General features: G+C 41.9%; 1 protein-coding gene across 1 annotated transcript; it reads left to right on the top strand.

Annotated features, from left to right (window-relative positions):
* Nucleotides 1-8,092: 8,092 nt before the first annotated feature.
* LOC146636222 (basement membrane-specific heparan sulfate proteoglycan core protein-like) lies at nucleotides 8,093-23,757 on the top strand. Its single transcript, XM_085350300.1, has 15 exons — nucleotides 8,093-8,096; nucleotides 8,967-9,215; nucleotides 10,225-10,503; nucleotides 10,630-10,890; nucleotides 13,409-13,681; nucleotides 15,109-15,375; nucleotides 18,890-19,168; nucleotides 19,573-19,860; nucleotides 19,988-20,248; nucleotides 21,316-21,594; nucleotides 21,710-21,985; nucleotides 22,188-22,487; nucleotides 22,674-22,934; nucleotides 23,191-23,439; nucleotides 23,582-23,757. Exons 1-15 carry the CDS (start codon nucleotides 8,093-8,095, stop codon nucleotides 23,755-23,757), a joined length of 3,702 nt encoding a protein of 1,233 aa, XP_085206426.1.
* The last annotated feature ends 2,129 nt before the right edge of the window (nucleotides 23,758-25,886 follow it).

Genomic DNA, 25,886 nt, shown 5'->3' with positions numbered 1-25,886 from the left:
AGGGTAGATTTATTATATTACATTATATTATCCAATATTATATTACATTATATTATATTATGTTATATTATATCCCCTTTCACATTAGAGCCACAACAGGACCCACTAGAACATGGGAACAGGTAAAAGTGAAATATAAGAATATTCTACAGAATGGTAATATTTATCACTTATATTGCTGTGGTATCGCAAGAAATAAGTGGTTATATAAATATATGAGTATACATAATAGTTATTATTCATAGATACCTACATCCTAAGTTCCTGTTATTCTTCTGAAAGAAACAGAATGAATGTGTTGTTACAATGGTAATGCCAGGAGAGGCAGTATTAGTTCTGTGTTACATTAATGTGTAAGGAAGTGGAAGAAGTGTGTGTCCTGTAGGAGGCAGTAGAAAATGGATGCTCATGTTCTGTACATGCCCTGAAAGTAAGGTTCAGTAAACCAGTGCAGGCTCAGTTATTGTATTTTTATTTTTTGAAGATGCAACATCTTTTTGGCGACGAGGACGTTTAGGGGGAAGGAGTTTGGGCGATCAGACTGAAAGGAAAGAGAAGAAAATAAAGTGATGGAGTCGGCTACAGGTTTGGCTAGCTTTTCAAAGAATGCAAAAGTTTTCGGCTGGAAATAGAAGGCAGTGACCTCGAAGCGGAAATGGCTACAATTGGCACGCTAGTAGCGTTCGATCCAAAGAATCAGACTTGGGATGAGTACACGGAAATACTCGAGCAGTTTTTCGCAGCTAACGGGATCGACGATGCAGAGAAACAAAGAGCGATATTAATAAGTGTCGTCGGAGCAGCAACGTACAGCTTGATGCGAAACCTTCTCAGCCCGGCCAAGACCAAAGACAAAACCTTCCAAGAGCTGGTGCTTCTGATGAAAAATCACTTCGATCCGAAGCCCAGTGAAATTGTGCAAAGGTATAAGTTCGACTCTCGCTCCCGCAAGCCGAATGAAACCGTCATGGAATATGTAGCGGAGCTGCGTCGCCTGGCACAGGATTGTAACTATGGCAACACGTTACAACAGATGTTGAGAGATAGGCTCGTCTGCAGAATTAAGGATGACCGAATTCAGAGACGTCTCTTGTCAGAAATAGATCTCACTTTTGACAAAGCTCTGTCAATTGCAGTAGCCATGGAGACTGCAAATAAAAATGCACAGGATCTGCAGACCTCAGGGGCGTCAGCAAAATGTTTCAGTCTCGCTAGAGGACAACAGGAGAGTCGTACCTTTAAAGCAGAAAATAAAGAGTGTTATCGTTGCAAAGGAACCAAGCACACAGCAGCAGACTGTAAGTACAAACAAGAAAAATGTCATGCTTGTGGTAAAATGGGACACATAGCTAGAGCTTGTAAAAGCAAGACTAAACTGAACCAGAAAAAGTATGGATCGACATATGTAAAGAAAGAAAAAAAGCAGAGTTCACACTACAGTACTCACAATGTGGGCGAGAAAGCAGATAACAACAAAACTGATAGCTCTGAAGATGACTCTTTTATGTTGAACTGTGTCAAGTGCAGTCAAGGGCACAACAGAAAACTGTTCAAGTTAGGGCGTGGCAGTGCGGTACACTTAAGAAGAGTAGACCCCTACACTGTGGATATGCAAATTGATGGGAAAAAGGTGAACTTTGAAATAGACACTGGATGTTGCCTAACAGTCATGAACGAAGCAACATTCAGAGAAACAGGGAAAGACAGCAAGCCCCCCAGCCTGCAGCCCATCAAAATCAAGCTCGAAACTTATACAGGGGATCCTGTTAAGGTGATTGGTGCAACACGACTCAGCGTCAAATACAAGCAGCAGAAAAAACATCTGCCGCTGGTGGTGGTCGAAGGCGACGGCCCCAGCTTGCTAGGTCGAGCTTGGCTCGAGGAAATTAAATTGGACTGGGGTGAAGTGAAAAACAGTCCTAACAACAGAAAGCTGCACTAAGTCAAAACAACAGAAAAAACACTTCAGCAAGTGTTAAGTAAACATGAGAATGTGTTCAAAGAGGAGTTGGGCACCCTGAAAGGAATGAAAGCTGCTATTCATGTGAAAAGTGATGCCACCCCACGCTTCTTCCGTCCGCGTTCTGTCCCCTTTGCTATGCGAGCAAAAGTCGACGAGGAAATAGACCGACTGTTGAAAGAAGGCATCATCTCGCCAGTGAAATATGCTGAATGGGCGGCACCAGTAGTGCCACTCCTGAAGCCCACAGGGACAATAAGACTGTGTGGGGATTACAAGCTTACTGTAAATACCGTGGCTTCACTGGAGCAGTACCCCATACCCAGAATGGAGGACTTGTTTGCCACACTGTCCGGGGGTAAGCAGTTCTCAAAATTAGACATGAGCCACGCTTACCAGCAAATCCTCTTGGATGACGAATCGAAAAAGTACGTGACAGTAAACACATCTCGGGGGCTGTTCACGTATAACAGATTGCCTTTTGGAGTGGCCTCTGCTCCAGCAATATTCCAGAGGACCATGGAAAGTCTTTTGAAGGGGATACCTCATGTAGCAGTGTATTTAGATGACATCTTAGTGACTGGAGTGGATGAAGTAAGCCATCTACAGAACCTGGATGAGGTGTTGACCCGGTTGGAGGAAGCTGGGTTGAGGTTAAAGAGGTGCAAGTGTGCCTTCATGCAAGAGAAAGTGGAGTACTTGGGGCACATAGTGGACGCCCAGGGGCTCCACCCAGTGGAAAACAAAGTTAAAGCAATCATGGACGCACCTACCCCCACAAATGTCACTGAACTGAAAGCATACTTAGGTTTGCTCAATTACTACAACAAATTCCTTCCAAACCTGGCAACCCTGTTGGCACCCTTACATGAACTTTTGAGACACGAGGTACGGTGGACATGGCAAAAGAGACAAGAGGAAGCATTCCAGAAATCTAAGAACCTGTTGAACTCAGCAGAGGTGTTAGTTCATTATTCTGCTGACCGTGAGTTGGTTCTCTCATGTGATGCATCCCCATATGGCGTAGGCGCCGTATTGTCACATAAGATGGAGGATGGAAGCGAGAGACCTTTGGGGTTCATGTCACGCACACTCTCTCCTGCTGAGAAAAAGTATTCTCAGCTTGACAAAGAAGGTCTAGCTGTGATATTTGGCATCAAGAAATTTCACAAATACTTGTATGGCCGAGTTTTCACGATTTACACAGATCATAAACCCCTAATCTCACTGTTCAATGAAAAGAAGCCTATACCTCAGATGGGCTCACCAAGAGTACAAAGATGGGCCGTGACATTGAGTGCTTACGAGTACAACATCAGGTACAAGCCAGGAAAACATCATGAAAACGCGGATGCGCTCAGCCGGTTGCCGGTCCCAGACTCAGCACCTGAGCAAGAGATGGCTGAGCAGGTTTTGATGATGCATGTACTGGATGACACATTAGTGGACACTGCACAGATCAAACGATGGACAGCTAAGGATGTCTTGTTGTCCCAAGTCCACGAGTACACCTTAAAAGGCTGGCCAACTGAGACCGATGCCTGTTTAAAGCCGTATCGACAGAGAAAGCTGGAACTGAGTGTGAGGGATGGTTGCGTGCTCTGGGGAGCCCGAGTAATTATTCCCACCAAATGCCGGGAGAAAATATTGAAACTCCTGCACCAGACTCATACAGGCATGTCGAAGATGAAAGGCTTGGCAAGGTCGTATGTATGGTGACTAGGGATGGATGAGAACATTGAAAGAGAAGTGCAGGCATGTGAGGAGTGTCAGAAACACTCCAAGTCACCACCTACTGCACCATTACACCCTTGGGAGTGGCCGGAGTCACCATGGTCCAGAATCCATGTGGACTATGCAGGGCCTTTCCTCGGGGAGATGTTTCTAATCATTGTGGATGCTCATTCCAAGTGGATGGACATTTACCCTGTGAAATCCTCTACATCACAGGTAACTATAGAGAAACTGCGCCAGAGTTTCAGTGTGTTTGGACTACCTAAAATGTTAGTTTCAGACAACGGAACATGTTTCACAAGTGCTGAATTTGAGTCATTCATGAAGCAGAATGGAATTGACCATGTAAGATCAGCACCTTTCCACCCTTCTTCAAATGGGCTGGCTGAGAGGGCGGTCCAGACCTTTAAGGAGGGGATGAAGAAAGTCAAAGGTGATACCTTACAAACCAGACTGTCCCGATTTCTGTTCAGTTATCACCTGCAGAGTTGATGATGTCACGGAGACTCAGATCAGTTTTGGACTTGCTCATGCCTGATGTGAAAACAAAAGTGCAGCACAAACAATTGAAACAGAAAGAAAATCATGACACCAAGAAAAGACTGAGAAGTTTCACACCAGGAGACAAGGTCTTCATCAGAAACTACTCCTATGGCCCGAAGTGGATTCCCGCAGTCATTGTGAGAGCATCGGGTCCAGTGTCTTACATTGTTACCATTGGATCAGGTCAAACTGTGAAGCGGCACGTGGATCAGGTGAGAGCAAGAGTGGCTGACACTGTTCCCAGTACGCCAGACAGGGAGGTGGAGCCATTGCTTGACAAAGAATCAGTGCCTGAGTGCTGCTTGCCATTGGAGTTGGACACATCGCCACAACCTCCGGCAATGGAGTTGCCTTATGCTCCGGAGACTCCAGCTCCCGGAGACTCCTCAGTGACACCCGTGTTGCGACGTTCCCAGAGAGAGAGACGTCCACCAGAGACTTTAAAGGACTTTGTTAGGTAGTGTGAGATCTTCCAGAAATAGAGCAACAATGCGTACCTTCCTAGTTAGAAAAAAAAAAGAGAAACATGGAAACCTATGTACAGTTGTATGGTTGCATGGTTACCTTAATTACATGTTGATTGCTTGTTAAGCATTCTTTAGATAAACGGTTATTTTGTAAGTCAAGGGAGTTGTTGACTTAAGGGGGGAGGAGATGTGGTATCGCAAGAAATAAGTGGTTATATAAATATATGAGTATACATAATAGTTATTATTCATAGATACCTACATCCTAAGTTCCTGTTATTCTTCTGAAAGAAACAGAATGAGTGTGTTGTTACAATGGTAATGCCAGGAGAGGCAGTATTAGTTCTGTGTTACATTAATGTGTAAGGAAGTGGAAGAAGTGTGTGTCCTGTAGGAGGCAGTAGGAAAATGGATGCTCATGTTCTGTACATGCCCTGAAAGTAAGGTTCAGTAAACCAGTGCAACGATACTCCGGTGTAAGGCTCAGTTATTGTATTTTTATTTTTTGAAGATGCAACAATTGCTTTTCGTCTCTTGGAAAGAGACCCTGGAATAATCTGTTTGTTTGTTCATAACAGCAACCAAGAAAAGGGCAGAGCACAAAAAGACAGGTGGTGGTCCTGCACCCCCTCGTCAACAAGTTGGTTAAGTAAATAATACCCTCACGGGAATATCGATATCTCTCTATGAGCACACTGTCGCGCTGAGCTAAAGGATCCTGTCTGTCCTGCAATATATGCTGAATTCTGAAAACTCTCCTTATCAATCTTGCACCTTCCGCAATGGGCTGCTCGCGTAAACGGACAGGACATGGCTGCGACAGACTTCCCAAATCCACCTTCGCTTTTATAGCCGTGGTCTCTCATCTTGATTACACGAAGTAATTTGCAATTACTACTCTGAAATATGAATTACATCTGTAATAATCACATACATGTAATAGAATGTTAATAGTACATTTCCCTTTTTCAGGAAATGACCTGTATGTATCTGTATGAAATCAATAGAATAGAATAGAATAGAATTCAACTTTATTGTCATTGCACATGCACAGGTACAGGGCAACGAAATGCAGTTTGCATCCATCCAGAAGTGCTTTAGTGATATAGATATATTACAATAAATATTAGCAATAATATAGATATGTGAGTATATTACAGAAATGGGTCTATTATGGTATGTTATAATGTACACGGTATGGAGTATGTTGTGAATATTCTATAACTATAAGTATGTACAGGCTGTAGTGAGTACAAGCTATGTACAGATTATGAACAGGATATAAATATGAAAAACTATACAGAATATGAAATAAATAACTTTACAGAATCTGGGATATACAGCTATACAGAAATGGGAACTATGCAAGTTGTAAACAGTTGTAGGATTAAAAATTATCGAATGTACAGAATGATTATTTACACAGAGCTATACAGTAGTGCAGTTAAGATAAGTGAGGGTGTAGATAGTTTCTACAGAGGCTATATAAAGTGCTAGTGGTTGTGAGTGGTGGTTCAGTCCATGTTATTATTGTGTTTGAGGGTACAGTTGTCCATTGTGGGTGTGTGTATGTTCAGTCCATGAGTTTAACGTGGGTCAGATGTCAAGAGGCAGAGTTCAGGAGTCTGACAGCTGTGGGGAAGAAGCTGTTCCGGTACCTGGTGGTCTTAGTCCGGAGGCTCCTGTGGCGCCTCCCAGAGGGCAGGAGGGTGAAGAGTCCATGTGATGGGTGACTGGGGTCTTTGATGATTTTCCCAGCCCTTTTCAGACACCGCTTCCTGTAGATGTCTTTTATGGCAGGAAGTGGTGCTCCGGCGATGCGCTGGGCAGTTTTCACGACCCTCTGCAACGCCTTCCGGTCCGAGGCAGAGCAGTTCCCGTACCAGACTGTTATACAGTTGGTCAGGATGCTCTCGATGGTGCGATGATAGAAGTTCACCAGGATGTCTGAGGACAGGTGGTTCTTCCTCAGAGTCCTCAAGAAGAAGAGGCGCTGGTGAGCCTTCTTGACCAGCTTGGAGCAGTTGGTCGTCCAGGTGAGATCCTCGGAGATGTGGACTCCCAGGAACTTGAAGCTGCTCACACGCTCCACAGCCGTCCCCTTAATGTGGATGGGTGGATGTGGGTCAGCATTCCTCCTGTAGTCCACGATGAGCTCCTTGGTCTTCTCGGTGTTAAGCAGCAGGTTGTTTCTGTCGCACCACTCAGCCAGACGATCCACCTCCTCCCTGTAGGCGGCCTCATCGTTGTCATTGATGAGGCCAATCACCGTGGTGTCATCTGCAAACTTAATGATGGTGTTGGAACCATCAGCAGGTCTGCAGTCGTGGGTGAAGAGGGAGTAGAGGAAAGGGCTCATCACACAGCCTTGTGGTACACCGGTGTTCATTGTGATGGTAGATGAGCAGCGGTTATCCAGCCGGACATGTTGGGGGCGGTTGGTCAGGAAGTCCAGTAACCATTTGCAGATGAGGGAACTGATACCCAGGTCTGTCAGTTTCCTGGTGAGTTGTGAGGGGTGGATTGTATTGAATGCTGAACTGAAGTCTATAAACAGCATTCTGGCGTAGGTGTTGTTGTTGTCCAGGTGTGAGAGGACAGAGTGCATTGCGATGGAGACTGCATCCTCTGTGCTCCTGTTCCGGCGGTATGCGAATTGGTGGGGGTCCAGGGTGGGGGGGGAGACAGGATTTGAAGTGTGCTAGGACCAGCTGCTCTAAGCACTTAGTGATGGATCAAGTGCTGCATTATCTTTAGTTACATTGATAATATTTATTTATGGTGAAACAGTGGTGGAATATCGCTGTTGCTTTCGTATACATGAAGCGGACATACCTGCGTGGCCGCGATCTAATCCTGTTTACATAAAGTAAACCTGCTCCCGAGCAGGTTTACGCTTACGGCTCTGTTGCTATGGCAGCAAGTCCCGGATGAGCTTCGGGGAACCGAACGATCCAAGATCACGCGAAATCGTCAACAATCAAATCCAGCTAACTTACTTAGCGAGGTACGAAGAACGGGCCCCAGGTCAGAGATACTAAGGTGCCAGGGTATTGAGGGATTTGTAAGTAAGCTCAGAACCTTGGGGCACACAGTGGTTAACTGGAGCAGAGATGGAGCTGAAGTCTCCCATGGTGACAAAGGCAAACTGTGCTCTGTTGGAGAGGTTTGACTGATAGCAAGAGAGCACGGTACCAGTGAGAAGATTATGATTGATTACGCAGGAAGGAAGGATGGTGTGAGGGCTGCAGAGAGGTCCAGGAGGATGAGGATAAGAACAGTCTCAGTGCTGTGTCGTGTTCTGAAGCCAGATTGGAAGAGTTCATAGAGCTCATGGTATGACATGTGTTGATGTGGCGGCCACTGCTCTTTCCAAGGATACACAGGCATGGGTACACCTGCACAGGAACACAACAGGGTCAGTCATAGAATAAAGTGATGCAGTCATCATTCAGGAAACTGCTGAGTTTATAAATTCAGAAGAAAAAAAGATTCTCCAAACAGATGAGGAGATTGATTTAGAAACCAGCGTTTATACCAGCTGTAAATGTGCACAGTTCACTGAATGATGTAAGTTCAGTAAATCTTCTTGATGCTATCTTCAGTTCATGCGTAGACACATTTGTGTATTTGAGGATGACTTTACTTGTTTCAAGAATTTTACATTTGAATATCTGCAGCCACTTCTCATGTTATTTGTGCTCCTTTCCCTGATACAGAAAATATTCAATCATGTGTTTCAGCTGTGAAGTGTTCAGGATAAGACATAAAAGGCAACTACAGGGGATTATCATGTTTAAACTACAGGCAAGTGTCTCGATTAGCTGAGACACTGTTAAGTAACTGAATCCTCATAATATTAATAAATGAGTATGTTTAAAAAGGCCTCAAGAACTCCTGAAAACTGTGGTCATAAATGTAAAGATGAAAATGCAAAAATAACGGCTCAACGTTAATAAAATAAAACTTCCTGTTACAATTTAAAAGTGGACAGCTCACACGGACAAATAACAAACTCTGACTTTGTGTGTTTATGTGTTGATCTCAGCCTCACAGATCTGTGGAGTCACTCTGTTGTTTTATCCAGAATATTTATATGGTTTAATTTCTTTCATGAAAACACATCTTATTATTTTCAAGTCCAAACATCACCAGGATGCAGTAAATCTTTTGACTCTTAACAGCAGCAATAAAAATCAGGACATCTTCAAATTGACTATATGCTTCCATCAATCTCTAACTTGATGTGTTTATGTGAACAGTTCCCAATAAGCCCACCGTGATCCTCGAACCACCCTTGACTCAGATATACAGCAGTGAGACAGTCACTGTCAGATGTGAGATTCAGGAAAGTGATGGAAGCCATTCGATGTTTCTAATGTCATCAGCCAAGTTAGAACCACCGTCAACATCTGAATACAGAATCAGCAGAGCTACAGAGTCTCACAGTGGAGAATACAAATGCTGCACTTTTACATTGTGCGGTGACATCATCACACTGACTGTATCATGTAAGTTGGACTCATTTCATTCAGTAATATTGTTCTCTGTTTTATCTGTTTTATCTTAGTAGCAAAATCAGTGAGAAACAGTTTTAAATGTGGTGATAAAAAAACACAGTTATCACCAGAGTGAAAAAACTTTGTAACATAAATATTAAACACAGATGTAATGAACTCAGTGTCTTCAATATGTGCATGTGTGTGGTTTTCACCACTGCAGCTCTGAATTATGACACAATTATTGTATTTGTTTGTTTTTAAAATTTATTTTAAGCTGAACAAACATGATCAATAAATACAGAATGAGCAGAGCAGCTGTTTGAAAATACAGATGCTGAAAAAAGAAAAGGCTGATCATCAACAGAGAAGAGTTCTGTTATCACATCACAGCCCTGGTTGGGGTCGGGGATAGCATACAGTATGAAAAACATCTGTATGAATTATGATGACTGATAAATGCTGCTGACTGTGCACTGGTTATGCATCTTTTACATGTGATCATGATCCTTAAAACAAGTCGGATATTTAACAAAAAGGCAGATTAACAAAAAATCTTGATGCTAAGAGCATCCACGATCAACTGGCCTCAGATCAGCTAACAGTGTATAGTTCACCTGTCTCTGCATTTAGGAGTACAGTTTGGTGGCAGAGCGTAAAAACACTCTCACCTGATTCTTGATTCACTCTGATTTTCATCATGTTATATACATCCAGTGTTAGCTCCTGGCTCTCTAGCTGGCTAACAGTTAGCTGAGATACCTGTGCTGTCCTCATGTGTGCTGCTGCCAGTTGTTGATTCTCATCAAATTTGATTTGAAGACAGTTGTTTCCTTCCATCCATCCATTTTCTTAACACACAGTTGTGAGCTCTTAAGCACTTACTGAATTCAACATATTACAAACTTCTTTATTTTTCTTGAATTCTTACTTTTTCTTTTAAAACTTAATTCACTATAAAGACATTATTCCTGAAGCAAGTGACAATCTGATGCTTTCTCTTTTCCTGTAACTTCAACAGCAAGTAAACCCAGAGCCACACTGACAGCACAAAGTTCAGTCATACCAGCAGGGGGCAGTGTGACACTGAGCTGCTCTGTGGAGGGCTCTGCTGGCTGGAAGCTTGACTGGTTCAGACGTGATTCAGAGTTTTCTGGAGCTCAGAAAATAGGAGCTGGAACATCAGAGCACACTATCAGTATTTCAGAAGGAGGCATCTATTACTGCAGAGGAGGGAGAGGAGATCCAGTTTTCTCCACAGAGGACAGTGCTGCAGTTACAATTCAGAAACAAGGTGAGGGTGAAATTTTGTTGTGAAATAAAACAAATTCACGTTTAAATTAAAGTCAGACTTAATATATTTAAATTTATTTTTGGTCCCACATGATTTGTTTCTGTTTAATGTTTATTTGTGTTTGTTGAACAGTTTTGGCTGCTGTGAAACTGCAGCACAGCTGGTCTCAGATATTCACTGGTGACACAATCACTCTCAGATGTGAGATTCAGGGAGGTGAAGGAAAGGTGTGGAAATATGAATGGACAGCACCCAACACAAACAGCCCTCCAACATCCAGTGAATACAGGATCAGCAGAGTTTCAGTGTCCCACAGTGGAGACTACAGATGTCGGGGTAGCAGTGACTATCTCTTAACAGGATGGAGTGATGCCTTCAGACTGACAGTTTCATGTGAGTTGGACCATGATTCATGCTGACATTTCATGTTTTAATGTTTACATCTGTCTTTGTCACGATGAGTTGTGTGGCTGGACCCAAGTGCAGGACTCGGAGACAAAACATTAACTTAAATGGCAGCTTTATTTGCTGGTGCGACAAAACTGGGAATACATAAACAAAAAATGCCAAGGAACTAAAGAGCTAGGAATACTAGCGATAGAAATCAAAACCAAGAGAATCAAAACACATCATGAAATCAAGGATAACTAATACAAACAGGAAAACACTGAGTCCACATACTCAGGACCGTGACAGTCTTAACAGGAAAACTCCAACAATGATCCAGCTGTCTGCAGGCAGCTCAGGACAACAGTTTTTCTCACTGTGCAAACAGAAAGGAGAGACACCATGGAGGCTCTTAAAGTATCAGCAGTTTAACCATCATGTTGTGTTCCGGTCAAATGTTACCGAATTGAAAGTTTTATCGCTGGGAAATTTATTTAATTTGAGCAGATTGACCTAAAATTCCATAACTTTGTCCACAAAGAGGATTTCAGCAGACACTAAAAATCTGCATTACATGTGTTCCTGGTCAAAAATGTTCAATCATTAGAAATGGATGGAGGACACAACAAGACAATGCACACACACACACACACACACACACACACACACACACACACACACACACACACACACACACACACACACACACCTGTCCCCACCTGAAATTCAAGATGGGCTTTCAGCCGAAAATCTCATCAGGATGATTACAGGACCTACAAAATGTTCTGTATCCTTGAGGACATCAAATCTCCGTTTGAATGGTTTCTAACTGTCTATCAAAACCAAAGAGGTAAACTTGAGCAACTTGGAGAAGAAACAGATTTACAAAGCTATTTGGAAGGAGGTAATCCAGAAAGACACTAAAGCATTGTAACGTTGGGTTGTGTTTAGTGGTTGAGAGGAGGCGGCAAAAACACTTAGCAGGAGAGTCAAAAGAATACACACTCACACTGGCGTTGGGAATTCCACAGCATGTTCTTTAATAACCCTTCTCTTCGTCAACCATATAAGCCCGGTTGAACGGCTGCAGCTTAACAAACATAGCGTGCAGTGTTCATACAACCCATAACGTTGCAAACAAAGGTGTCTGGAGAGGTAAAACATAAAATCTGTCCGTCCTCATGCACTAGCGTGCAAGCACATGTCCACACAATCACAGAGAGCAGTGGTGCATACTGATGACAACATTAACCCTGGACTTGGGTTGTCTTAAAGAGACACCACACCATTGTGACTGTTACAGCATATATGGGTCTTTTGATTTTGAGTGATGTGTACAGATCCAGAAATTAATTTACCAGCAGTTTATGAGATGCAGAGTAGTGGGACAATTTTTCAGGCCATCATGTCACCAGAGAAGTTTTACATGTTGTTGCAGGTGATTAACTTTGACAACAGTGATACAAGACCACGGCGTTGTTGACAAGACAAATCTGCAGTGATCAGAAAGGTTTGGGACAAGTGTGGAGCAGCAGCCACTCATCCATATCCCAAGTCTAAACGTGACAGTGGATGTGCGTCCGGTTGCTTTAGGGGATGCTGCCCTTTCAAACAGTATATGCCAAACAAGCTTCTAAATATGGCATAAAGATTTGGGCAACATGTGATGCCAGGACAAATTATACCTGGAACATGCAGGTTTATACTGGGAAACCTGCAGACGGTGTTGCTGAAAAGAACCAAGTGAAGTATGTGGATCTGATCTGAAGATGATTGGAGGTCTCAGTGACATAAGATGATAATTTCTTCATCTCCTACGCTCTTGGTCAGGAGCTGTGTCAGAAGCAAGTTTAACTTTGGGATCGTTTCCTCTACAAACAAATGAAATATGCCTCATCAGTTTGACCAGCAACACCACAGGTGTCACTTTGTGACTGTATATACATTTTAAATGGTTTAAAAAACAAATGTTCTTGGTAACTTTGACCCAAATGAGTCTGTGATAAACAGCATATTATCTTTTATCTGGTTATTTATTATAGTCAAAATAACCTGAAAATGATGTTTTTCACAACTCAAAGGTGCATAAACTCAGATTAAGAGACAAACAGACCATAAATAACAGACGTTCAAAAACTGTAATGCTCACAAGAACTTAAGTTGATAAAAAGACCAAACACAACAAGTGGTGATAATAAATCTGTTATTATAGTTTTATGTTTTTATAATTTTTATGATGATCTCAATGGAATGGCCATTTTTGACAGAACAAATTGTTTAACAGAAAATGAACACAACATGAGGGTTAAAGAGGAACGTACAGAGATGACAGTTTGATAAGAGAATCATAAATCAGTGAAATATTTAGTTTGTTAAATAGTCCAATGTGTCACATGCAGGGAAACTAATTTCTTTTTGTGTTTGTAGATAAATTACTCTGTGAATGTTTAAAGTGTGATCTGTACTGTAAGAAACGTATTCGTGGTGACGATTTAATGTTTTACCTATTTTGTTTCTTCAGCAGCAAGTAAACCCAGAGCCACACTGACAGCACAAAGTTCAATCATACCAGCAGGGGGCAGTGTGACACTGAGCTGCTCTGTGGAGGGCTCTGCTGGCTGGAAGTTTGACTGGTTCAGACGTGATTCAGTCTCTTCTAAAGCTCAGCTCATGAGAGGAAATGAAGCAAACAGAGTTATTAGTGTCTCACAAGGAGGTCTGTACCACTGCAGAGGAGGGAGAGGAGATCCAGTTTACTACACAGAGGACAGCAGTGACGTCACAGTTCAGGAAACACGTGAGTTTACTTTTTTTTTTTATTTCTGCCAAGCTGAGAGATCATAATGTGATCTTTGATAACAGTTTTATCTCACACCTGTGAGTTTTTTAACCTTGAGATGAGGCAAACTCTGAGTTTTCTGTTCATTAAGATTATTTGTGAAGGTGGGAAATAGAAAAATAGATTTATTCAGTCTTATTTTTGATCTTTATATTTCTATTTGTCTCTAAGTGAAATCGAATTCTAACAGCACATTTGTTATTATTATTGTATGATTCAGTAAAAGCACTAGATGTTACAATCCCTGACAATGCATTTCTTTAAATGGAGAAAATCTTGGGGGATGGCTGTTATGAGGAAAAGCAGCCCAGAAACTTTACCAGTAGCACACATCGTTGTATGCCTCAACCTTCGGTCTTTTACCCAGGCTAACCTGACATTTTTCCTTGATTAGGTTTAGGGATTAGAGATCTGATCTGATTTTAAAATTTGGGACACATCGTCAGTAGTGGACCTTGGATTCATCGGGTGTTTCGGCCATTATCACTAGACACCCTCATCCAAGGAGGCTCTTCCAGCGTTGATCAGGCCCTGGATTGTGTCAGTGGTTTATGTCAAAATTGTAATTTCTCTTCTTCTTTCTGCTGTTTAGTTTTCTACAGTTTATTTTATTCTATCTACTCACTGCAACTGAAAAATACTTACCTCTTTAGCATTTATGGAGCCTCATTTCTTCAAAGGGACAGAAAAGGTGATAGAGAGAAGTAAGACAAGTAAGATAAGATAGGAGAGAGCAGAGAGGAGAACTGGAAGGGGGGGCGCCCGATCTGGCTTCCCACACCTCCCTACCGGATCGGGCTGTACGCTCGACCTCCCCACTGCCTCCCAGAAAAGGGAAGAAGAGCGGAATATTTTCTTTTCTCACGTGGCTAGGTGACTACCTTAGCTGCCCAAGTGATGTCAGCCCTTTTTAGCCATAACAAGTGACTGGTCCTCTCAGCAGTGTTAGCTAATTCTCTTATAGCCTGCTGTTGTGCCTGTCCTCTGATACCAACCTCTCTAAACAGCTTTGCTGTTGTTCTGGCAACAAAGCCCCTGCACCCCACTTCCACCGGGTGCACTTTGATCTTCCAGCCTCTGTCCTCTGCCTCAGCTGCCAAGTTGGCATACTGCAGCTTCTTACGCTTGAATCCTTCCTCAGTTGCTTCCTCCCATGGTACCATCAGCTCAATGACGTACACAAGTTTTTGGGAGTTAGACCAAAGGACGAGGTCTGGTCGCAGAGTAGCTGCTACAATCTCTGTGGGAAAAATTAGCCTCTGACAAATGTTGATGAAAGCCGACGCTCCTCTTGGTTCATGAAAGAATAGAATAGAAATCATGATATTTTTCTGTTCATCATATGTTTCTATTTGTCTCCTAACTGGATATTTTTCTGTGAACAGTTCCCAGTAAGACCACTGTGACCCTTCAGCCATCCTGGACTCAGATATACAGCGGTGAGACAGTCACTGTCAGATGTGAGATTCAGGGAGGTGAAGGAGCTCAGTGGACGTATGAATGGAGAGCAGCCAAGTCAAACACACCTCCAACATCCAATGAATACAGAATCATCAGAGCTACTAAGTCTGACAGTGGAGGACACAGCTGCCGGGGCAGAAGGGACTATTTCTTATCAGAGTGGAGTGATATCATCACACTGACTGTATCATGTAAGATCTTTCATCCAGAGTATCTAAATAAGGAAAAAGCACTTCTTGTCACGGTCCTGGGTCTCCTGACCCAGCGTTTTTAGTTCTTTGTGATGTTTGTATTATTGTACTTGTGTGATTTATTCTATGGTTTCTAGTTTCGATCCCTTGCCCTTCATGTTTCTCTGTGTCCCCTCTGATCTGTGTAGTCTGTGTCTGCATGTTTGAGTTCCCCTCTGTGTCTTTCGGTTCTTAGAGTCCTCTGCCTTATGGTTTATGTCTCTGTGTTTCTTAGTTGCTGTCTCCACTGTGTCGAGTTCGCGTCTCTGTGTGATCCTTCCTGTTTTACTTTGAAGGTCCGTGTCTTATGTGAATGTGTCCTGCTTTGCTTGTCTCGTCAGTCCTGATTTCTCCCAGCTGTGCCCTCCTTCTGTGTCTCATTCCCCTCGTTACTCCCCAGTGTATTTAAACCCTGTGTTTCTCTGAGTCAGTGTTGTGTTGTCCCTCATGCTGTGTGGATCTCCCTGTGTCTCTCTGTGAGTTTAGTTTGCTTTGTATGACTTTCTCCTGCCAGCGAATAAAGCTGAGTTCTTTGTGTTTAAACTTCGTGCCTGAGTGCCTGCCTTTTGGGTCCAACTCCTGCCTGCCGCACAGCGATTCATGACACTTCTCCTTTCTTACTAGAGATGGAACGATACCACTTTTTTATGTGCGATACCGATATCATAAATTTGGATATCTGCCGATACACTATATCGGATTCTTATCGGTATTTTTTTTTAATCAATACTTTTTTTTAAATATCTTGCTGCATTTTGTATAAGTTCATACTCAAGTTTAAAAAAACCCAAAATACTAAAGCTATTCTGTTATACCTGTATGGAAAAAAATACACTGCACCCAAAATATTTAAGAGTTTAGCAACACTGATCAATCTAATAAACTTAAACCTACACATTCCTCCCTATTCTGGTATTTTAAAGAGTACTTTGCGGAAATATTAAGCAACCTAACTAATAGGGTTGCCAACTCCCAGCAAAAAACAAATGGGGAACCACCCCCCAGCCTCCGCCTCCCGATGATTAATCGACGTAATCAACTTTAATTTAATGCACGTGTTTAAAAAAAAACAATCAATTATTTTTCCACAATAATTAAATAGATTCAACATCTTTCTTCAACAGAATTGCAGACTGCACAGATGGAAAAAGTAGTATAGCTTACTAGGGTATATTAGACTTAATAGTTACTATATATAGTAATGGACTTCTATACATTTTACATCAGATTAACACTTTGGGTGTAAGATTCAGATCATTATTTATTAAAAGCTAGACATTTTAAATGAGAATATGTCTTTGTGCCCCCTTTTCCCTGTTCATGCCCTATCGGCCCCCCTGGCTAAACTTTGCTAGATCCGCCCCTGCACAGTTACCAGCCGTCAGCTACGTAGAAAAAGATCCTCGAGTAGAAAGTAATATTAAATACATCCTAACAACAGCTTATCAAGCTTAAACGTGCTGCTGTTGTTCAGCCGCCGGTTTCCTCTTTCTGGTGCAAAGTGGGCCAAAAACAAACAAGAGAGACGGACTCGCCACAGAAAAGCCGATCAGCTGATCATTAAGCAGTTTCATGATTGAAGTAGCAGCAGGAGAGGGAAGGGGAGAAAAGAGGCAGTTGCTCCATATATCGGTTGTTAAGCTTAACGCGGGAACGCTTTACAAACATTCAGAGATGAACTTACACACCTGCTTTACTTCTCTGGGATAACTTCCTCGGAGATGAAATGCCGGTTTGGTAGCGAGGCTCCAAATGTTCAATCAGACTGCTGACAGGTCTTGCACACCATATGATGCATACATGCTCCAACGTGCTAAGGTTATGAGCTGAGTTACCCCATGTCGCAAGTTTTGTGAGGTGCTTTCGTGATATTTAAAGGATCGGATTACATTTTTTATTTCTCTCCGATATCCGATCCAGTAATTTAGGTCAGTATCGGATCGATACCGATACCTAATATCAGATCGGTCCATCTCTATTTCTTACAGCTTTATAACTGTCTTTCATGTTGGTCAGTAAAATGTTTAGTTTTTATTTCAACAACAAAAACCTGAACAGCAGCTTTTTATTCACAGTGAAGAGAACAAAACATATGAGAGTAACTTCTCTGCTGTGCAGCTCTAATACATGAAAGATGAAATGCAGAACAAATGCTGAATCTGTCTCAGCTGCTCCACCACATCCACTAAGAAACATTAAATCCACTGGTCAAAGGAGCTTGCAAAGAAAAGCGTCTGGACTTCTTTAAGTTGCTTGAAGACGTTTCACCTCTCATCCGAGAAGCTTCTTCAGTTCTAAGGTCAAATGGTGGAGAGTCCCAGATATAAACCTAGTGGGAGTGACCCCCACAGAGGGACAAAAGGACCCCCTGATGATCCTCTAATCACCTGAGCCAAGGTGTGAAATTGGGTGTGGGACCCAATCAGCCAGAGTTTCGGGTGTGTTCATTGTGAAACCTGGCCCCACCTTGTCATGCGAATTCCTGAGATCAGATGGCCCAGGATGTGAGTGGGCGTTAAGGCGTCTGGGAAGGGATCTCAAAACTGGATTATAGATGGCAGAGAGTTGGTGTCGTAAACCCCCGCCTCTGTTCAAAGATGGTCGCTCACAGTGGACATAGATGGCTTCTTTCACTCCTCTTTCAAACCATCTGTCCTCTCTGTCCAAAATGTGAACATTGGCATCCTCGAAAGAGTGTCCTTTATCCTTAAGATGCAGATGGACAGCTGAGTCTTGTCCTGTGGAGGTGGCTCTTCTGTGTTGTGCCATGCGCTTGTGAAGTGGCTGTTTGGTCTCTCCAATGTAGAGGTCTGGGCATTCCTCGCTGCACTGTACAGCGTACACCACATTGTTAAGTCTGTGTTTTGGCGTTTTGTCTTTCGGGTGAACCAGTTTCTGTCTGAGTGTGTTGCTGGGTCTGAAATACACTGGCCATCTGACCTCAGGAATTCGCATGACAAGGTGGGGCCAGGTTTCACAATGAACACACCCGAAACTCTGGCTGATTGGGTCCCACACCCAATTTCACACCTTGGCTCAGGTGATTAGAGGATCATCAGGGGGTCCTTTTGTCCCTCTGTGGGGGGAAACTCCCACTAGGTTTATATCTGGGACTCTCCACCATTTGACCTTAGAACTGAAGAAGCTTCTCGGATGAGAGGTGAAACGTCTTCAAGCAACTTAAAGAAGTCCAGACGCTTTTCTTTGCAAGCTCCTTTGACTACGATGACCTGGATGACTGAGAACCTTCACAGACATTAAATCCACTGATTGTTCCTCATGTGTGTTTTTAACTTAGAAATGCAGCAAATTAAATATGAAAGATTAGTGTTGTGTTTGTGTGATAGTTGTACAGTTTGTTGCAGATTCACCATTAAAGTTATGTGATATTTATTATTTCCATATTTCCACCAAGTTATTTCAACTGGTTTGATTCAGTCATTGACTTTTGTTCTTTTTCTAAACTGAACTGCAGATAAACCAAAGGCCAAACTGAGAGCTGATAACACAGCTGTTCCAGTAGGGGGCAGTGTGACCCTGACCTGCTCTGTGAACCCATCATCATCATCTGGATGGAAATACTACTGGTACAGAGATGAGAAATCCTCTGAAGCCCTGACCACACAAGATGCAGTTTTCCACTCAAATGGACAAATCAGTGTCTCACAGGAAGGACTCTACAGGTGCAGAGGAGGAAGAGGAAACCCAGTTTACTACACAGAGGACAGCCAGTCAGTCAGGATTGGGAAAACTGGTGAGTTTAACATAAATTCAGATAAATTCATGATTAAGGAGGAAGATGAAGAACAAATGTATTAACATTTTTGACATTCATATGGTGGAGTGATATCATCCCAGTGACTCTATCATGTAAGAATTTTTATCCAGTTTATCTGGATAAATTCTCTCAAGCTTTTAATCAGTCAATATGTACTGTTGGCCTTCCAACAAACAAAAAGCCCAAACGTTTTTTTTTTTTTCTGAATTAAATTTGAGGGGAAATTTTGCTTTAAAACCATGAATGAAAGACTCACTTGTTGAAATCCAAATATTACAAATTTGTAAAGGTTTTATTTTTTCTTGTAAATTTTTGTTGTTCTTCTTATACAAAGTTTTTCCTGAAGCAAGTGACAATCTGATGTTCATCTTTTCCTGTAACTTCAACAGCAATTAAACCCAGAGCCACACTGACAGCACAAAGTTCAGTCATACCAGCAGGGGGCAGTGTGACACTGAGCTGCTCTGTGGAGGGCTCTGCTGGCTGGAAGTTTGACTGGTTCAGACGTGATTCACAGTTTTCTGGAGCTCAGAAAATAGGAGCTGGAACATCAGAGCACACGATCAGTATTTCAGAAGGAGGCATCTATTACTGCAGAGGAGGGAGAGGAGATCCAGTTTTCTCCACAGAGGACAGTGCTGCAGTTACAATTCAGAAACAAGGTGAGGGTTAAGTTTTTTTGTGAAATAAAACAAATTCAAGATTTTATAACACTTTATAACTATATTTTTTTAATGTATTTTGTTTGCTGTTGATTAGTTTTAAAAAAATTGTGTTTATTTGTTTGTTGAACAGTTTTGGCTGCTGTGAAACTGCAGCACAGCTGGTCTCAGATATTCACTGGTGACACAATCACTCTCAGTTGTGAGATTCAGGGAGGTGAAGGAAAGGTGTGGAAATATGAATGGACAGCACCCAACACAAACAGCCCTCCAACATCCAGTGAATACAGGATCAGCAGAGTTTCAGTGTCCCACAGTGGAGACTACAGATGTCGGGGTAGCAGTGACTATCTCTTAACAGGATGGAGTGATGCCTTCAGACTGACAGTTTCATGTGAGTTGGACCATGATTCATGCTGACATTTCATGTTTTCATGTTTACATCTGTCTTAACAGGAGCACTTATTGTAAATTAACTTCTCTGATTTGGATCACTTAAACTTACCCCTAAAAGTAGCATTACCTGCTAAAATGAACACTAGTGTATCACAGTGCAGTAAATTACACCATACACAATGTAAAATACACCATAGCAACCCTCTCTTAGTAAGCCAAAATTATAAAAAATAATAATATAATAAAATGGCAGGTTTTAGTATCAGTTCAGTTATAGGAACAACCAGCAGCACTAATACAGCCTTGTTGCAGGCCTGTACTGATGCTGGAGAACGTAGCAATGTAATAAGATCTCCAAACTGCAGTCTCTTCAGTCAAAGAGCAAAAAATAAATTAAACCTCAGTACATGGTGAAAATGTGCAACACTCACCAGATTAGTCCAGCTAACAGGTTGTCTTCAGTTCCTTGAGAAGCACAAAGATGATGAAGGTGCGTGATCTCCACGTGGTCCACAGGTATTTGTTTTCCTTTCCCACGTTGGCAGAGGTACTCTGAGCGACTCAGGCACTCGGAGTGACTATCTGGAGTTCGTCTGTCATTATCCAGTCCGGTAACGATCCTCTGCAACTTCTTGCTAACTTTTTACAACAAAGTTAGGAAAACAGCAGTCTACAGTAGTCCTTATTAGCAGCTGGGTTAGCGTCACTCTAACTAAAAAATTACAGCGGCTGCAGAAAACAAAATGCAGTCCTGCAGCTTCACACTGAAACATTACTGTGTCTTACCAATTTGCTTACAGGCACAAACTGTGATTTTTCTTGATGAAAAGTCTAAACTCACTTTATGGAAATACATCAAAACATCAAAACAACACGTATTTCCAACAATAGCTGCAGCTACTTAGTTGTAATATTACTCTTATACTATTTTATTTCTTATACTAATTTTTTTGTAATATTTCTATAATAATATAAAAATTTGATTATTTCCATATTTCCACCAAGTTATTTCAACTGGTTTGATTCAGTCATTGACTTTTGTTCTTTTTCTAAACTGAACTGCAGATAAACCAAAGGCCAAACTGAGAGCTGATAACACAGCTGTTCCAGTAGGGGGCAGTGTGACCCTGACCTGCTCTGTGAATCCATCATCATCATCTGGATGGAAATACTACTGGTACAGAGATGAGAAATCCTCTGAAGCCCTGACCACACAACATGCAGTTTTCCACTCAAATGGACAAATCAGTGTCTCACAGGAAGGACTCTACAGGTGCAGAGGAGGAAGAGGAAACCCAGTTTACTACACAGAGGACAGCCAGTCAGTCAGGATTGGGAAAACTGGTCAGTTTAACATGAAGTCAGATAAATTCCTGATTAAGGAGGAAGCTGAAGAACAAAAGGCATTAACATTTTTGACATTCATGTGTTTTTATTGTACTTTCTTGAACAGTAACAGCCTCAATCAGGCCTGTTGTGACTCTGCATCCAAACTGGTCTGAGATATACAGAGGAGAGACGATCACTGTCAGATGTGAGATCCATGGAGGAGACACTGAGTGGGATTATGAGTGGGAAACAAACAGCATGATAAAAGCTCCAAATCAAAATGAACACAGGATTAGATCTGCTTCATCATCCAACAGTGGAAACTATCGCTGTAAGGGCAGAATGAAAAGTTCACAGCATGAAACAACAGAGTGGAGTGATTCAGTCACACTGACAGTTTCTGACAGTAAGTAGAGTCATAGTTCATTTAACCTGGAAATAGAAACAGTTTGTAAAAATGTGTTTTTATTAGTACATGTTGAGATATTTGACATGTTTAGATAGTCTCACTCTTAAAGTTCATCATAAATATTTGTGAGTCAACATTTTAGTGACATTGAATTCAGAGTTAAGAGACGAAACATTGAGAGCAAATCTTTGTTGAACAGATGAACCCCGTCCTGTCCTCACTGTGTCTCCATCATGGCTGAGTCCTGGAGCCTCAGTAACTCTGAACTGTGAGGTTGAACATCCGTCTGCAGGATGGAGCTTCTACTGGTATAAAGCTGTTCCTGATCTATCAGAGAAATCCTCCAGTTATGAGCTGCTACCTGATGGCAGTGGGACTGCACAGGACTCCTACATCATTCATGGACAGACACACACAGCAGGATATGTGTGCAGAGCTGGAAGAGGAGACCCAGAGTATCACACTGATCACAGTCAACCAAAGTTTGTCTGGTCTGCAGGTCAGATTGATTCTGTTTATCGTTTCATTGAGCTGATATGATGTCATCATTTAATTCACCAACATCTCTCTCACTGTGATAAACCCATTTAAAAACTATTTTGAGAAGAAGAATCAATCTTTTCATTTCTGACATTATAATCCTAACATCTGTGAGCTTTGTCTCTTCACTGCATGTTGTTTCCAGATGTTCATTCAGCAGCGTCTCTCACAGTGAGTCCTGACAGAGTGCAACACTTCACCTCTGACTCTGTCTCACTGACCTGTGAGGGAAACTTCCCTGAGTGGAGAGTGAGGAAGTTCTCTGAGGACGGCCGACTGTACTCTGACTGTAGGAGAATGACTGGATCCACATGTGACATCAACACATCAAAGTCAGATACTGCAGTGTACTGGTGTGAGTCTGGATCAGGAGAGTTCAGCAGTGCAGTCAACATCACTGTACAGAGTATGTTATTATACATTTACTTCTTGGATGTTAATGATTTAGACGTCACATGAACATTTGTCCCAGCTTTGCTGTATGTGAAGTCATTTCATGTGGGAAAAATAAAACACATACAGCAGTTTTTAAATACACAAGATCAGATCTTCATGATAAAAAAAGCATTTGTACAATCTGTTCTTATTATTGTTTGTCAGCTTTTTCTCAAAGTGTGCAGCAGCTGATGTGACTGAAACAATTGTGTGTGATTGTGTCACAGATGATGGTAATGGTCCTATCCTGGTGAGTCCTGTTCATCCTGTGACTGAGGGAGCTTCTGTTAGTCTGAGCTGCAGTTTGAGAACACAAAAAATACTTTCCAATGTGTTTTTCTATCACAATGACAAACTTATTCAAAATGATCCCCGAGGGGAGCTGAAGATCTCTGCAGTGTCAAAGTCTGATGAAGGTTTCTACAAGTGTCAGTACTCAGGAAGAGAGTCAGCACAGAGCTGGATGTCAGTTAAAGGTGAGCAGGATCAAAACATTTGATGGAGTTTTATAAATGAGTTTTGTTTTAAGGCTTGAAGTCACCTCATTTTCTGAGAAGTTTCCTAAAATTATTTTATGAATTATAAAGTATAATTAAACTTTATTGTTTGTTGTCACAGTAACTGTGTCAGGAGCTGACAGCTCTTCATCTCCTGTGTGGTTGATTGTTGGACTGGTTTTTGGAGTCTCTCTTCTTATTATTCTCCTGCTCTTGCTGTATCGCTGCAGAACGACCAACAGTGAGAACTTTTTCCTTTACTTATCATTATTCAATGAACCTGTGTTCAGAGTTTGACATGGGAAATATGGGACAAGGAACTATATCTGTGTGTTCACACTGACACTTAAAGCCTACCTTCAACACTGATGTCTAGGGCTGAACGATATATCGCATTTGCGATAATATCGCGACATGATCAAGTGCAATTTTCTAACCGCAAAGGCTGCGATTATACTCTGGACATGTCCAAATTCATGGGCTGCATCCTCCTGAGGCCGCATTTGTAGACCGATTACGTCACAGCGACGCGCCGAAGGCTGTCCAAATTACTACCATATCCCAGAATTCATAGCGCGGCCCAGCCAAACTCCAGTTTCCAACAATGGCGGCCACTACTAAGTTTTAAAATTACTCATACTAATCTTTCTGGGTCACAAAATAAGCTTTTAAAATATTTTCAGGCGAGAAAGTAGCTGTGTAAACATCAAATATCTGCTCGGTTTATCAAGATATCCCATATTTGCAAAAGTGCTTCGACGTTTTCAGAGGCGTCTGCTACCCACCAGCTTGACAGCTAGCCGGGAGCTCGAGGGTTACTGATGCGGCCGAGAACGGCACAACTCCCGGCACATCATTTTCAGATCACCGCGGAGTTTCGCTGCTCGGGTTAAACGTAATATATAAGTCACTTAGACAACCTAAAAATGTTATTGTTGGGCTTTTTTCAGTGTTTTGTTTGTTCGTGAGTAAATCGGTTTGGCTGAGATTAAAGTTATTAGATTAGATAAAATAAAACTTTATTAATCCCCCGGGTGGGTTCCTCCTTGGTTTTCACACAGCTTGTCATGGTCCTGGGTCGGTGACCCAGCGCTTTTGGTTTGTTATCATTTTCTAGATGATGATTGTTTAAGTTCTGTGTTATTTTCAATCTGCCTCTAAGTCTGCGTCTGTACCTGTCTGTCTATGGTGTCTCCCCATCTGTTTGTGAATCTGTCTGTCTAGTTCAATGTCTTGTCTGGTTCCATGTATCTGAGTTTCCTGTTTTATTGTGAAGGTCCGTGTCGTATGTGAGTGTGATCAGTTTACGTTTCCCCTGTCCCGTCAGCCCAGATTCCTCCCAGCTGTGTTGCCCTCCTGTCTCTCATCCCTTGATTACTGGTGTGTGTATTTAAGCCCTGTGTGTTCTCCTGCCTGTTGCCGGTTCGTCTGTGTTCCTCCGTGTCAGTCTGTGTAACTCTGTGTAACTCTGTGTCAGTCTGTTACCCTGTGTTCCACGGTGTCCTGTTCCTCGTCTGCGTCTCTCTGCTATTCATCATCCGTTGTCATATGCTCCCAGGTCTGTTATTTTAGTTCTCCCAGTTTAGGTGTCTTTAGTTGTTTGTTATGCCCCACTGTTTGTTTGCCACTACACCTCTGTAAATAAAACCACCGGTATCTCATCCACTGCCTGCATCTTGGGTCCTCCTTCTATATCCACACGGCTCGCCTCGGCAGCCGTGACACAGCTGACTAAACGTCAAACAGAAAACTTATTAAACAGAAGTATGAGACAGTCGAGAATTTACGCCAGTGTCTGGTTATATTTTAGATAGCAAGAAGCAGACGGCCGAGTTTATTAAACTCCACCGAGACAGCGGTGACGCTAATCAGAACTAGACCGTCCAATTTCACGCCTTTAAATTTTAAAGGCGTGTTTGTGTGTGTGTGTGTGTTTATACAATTGCTATTATGTTTGCACTTTATGTGTAATGTTACTGACTGCAGAGATCAGTAAGATGTGTGTATTTTTTATTTATTAGTTTTATTTATTTAATATTATTTTTTAATTGAATGACTGTCTAGTAGTTCACAGATGTCGAAAAACTGAGTGTGGTAAAGCCACTGATTTTGTTTATGTATATTTCTGCAATCTGCACATTGTACTGACTTTCATTTTAATGTTTACACCAGGGTTCCTTGCCAGCACTTTATGCTCAGATGTTTGTAAGCTAAAAATAAACTATTGTGTATGTTCAAATATACTGTTGTGATTGAAGAAGTTAAATAAAAATGTCAGTCATCAATTCATGCATCACCTCATGTCATCATAACAGAGGTCTGTCTTCCAGGAAAGAACAGTTTAAAATTAATGTAATATAGTATTGGCTATACTATATGATGTATTGCTTGTCTTTGTTTAATAATACAGAAGACAAAGACCTTAA

Source organism: Diplotaxodon limnothrissa, linkage group LG3 (assembly GCF_057381915.1).
Source record: "Diplotaxodon limnothrissa isolate DT_005_m linkage group LG3, D_limnothrissa_male_GT1.1, whole genome shotgun sequence".
In the NCBI taxonomy this organism is placed as follows: Eukaryota; Metazoa; Chordata; class Actinopteri; order Cichliformes; family Cichlidae; genus Diplotaxodon; species Diplotaxodon limnothrissa.
This window is presented reverse-complemented; position numbering and strand designations above follow the sequence as displayed.

What these genes read in the sequence shown, in the direction of transcription:
- LOC146636222 (XM_085350300.1), top strand. An exon ending in CATCACACTGACTGTATCAT is followed by an intron (nt 9,216 to 10,224) that starts GTAAGTTGGACT and finishes TAACTTCAACAG; the next exon opens with CAAGTAAACCCAGAGCCACA. An exon ending in GAGCTGGATGTCAGTTAAAG is followed by an intron (nt 23,440 to 23,581) that starts GTGAGCAGGATC and finishes TTGTTGTCACAG; the next exon opens with TAACTGTGTCAGGAGCTGAC.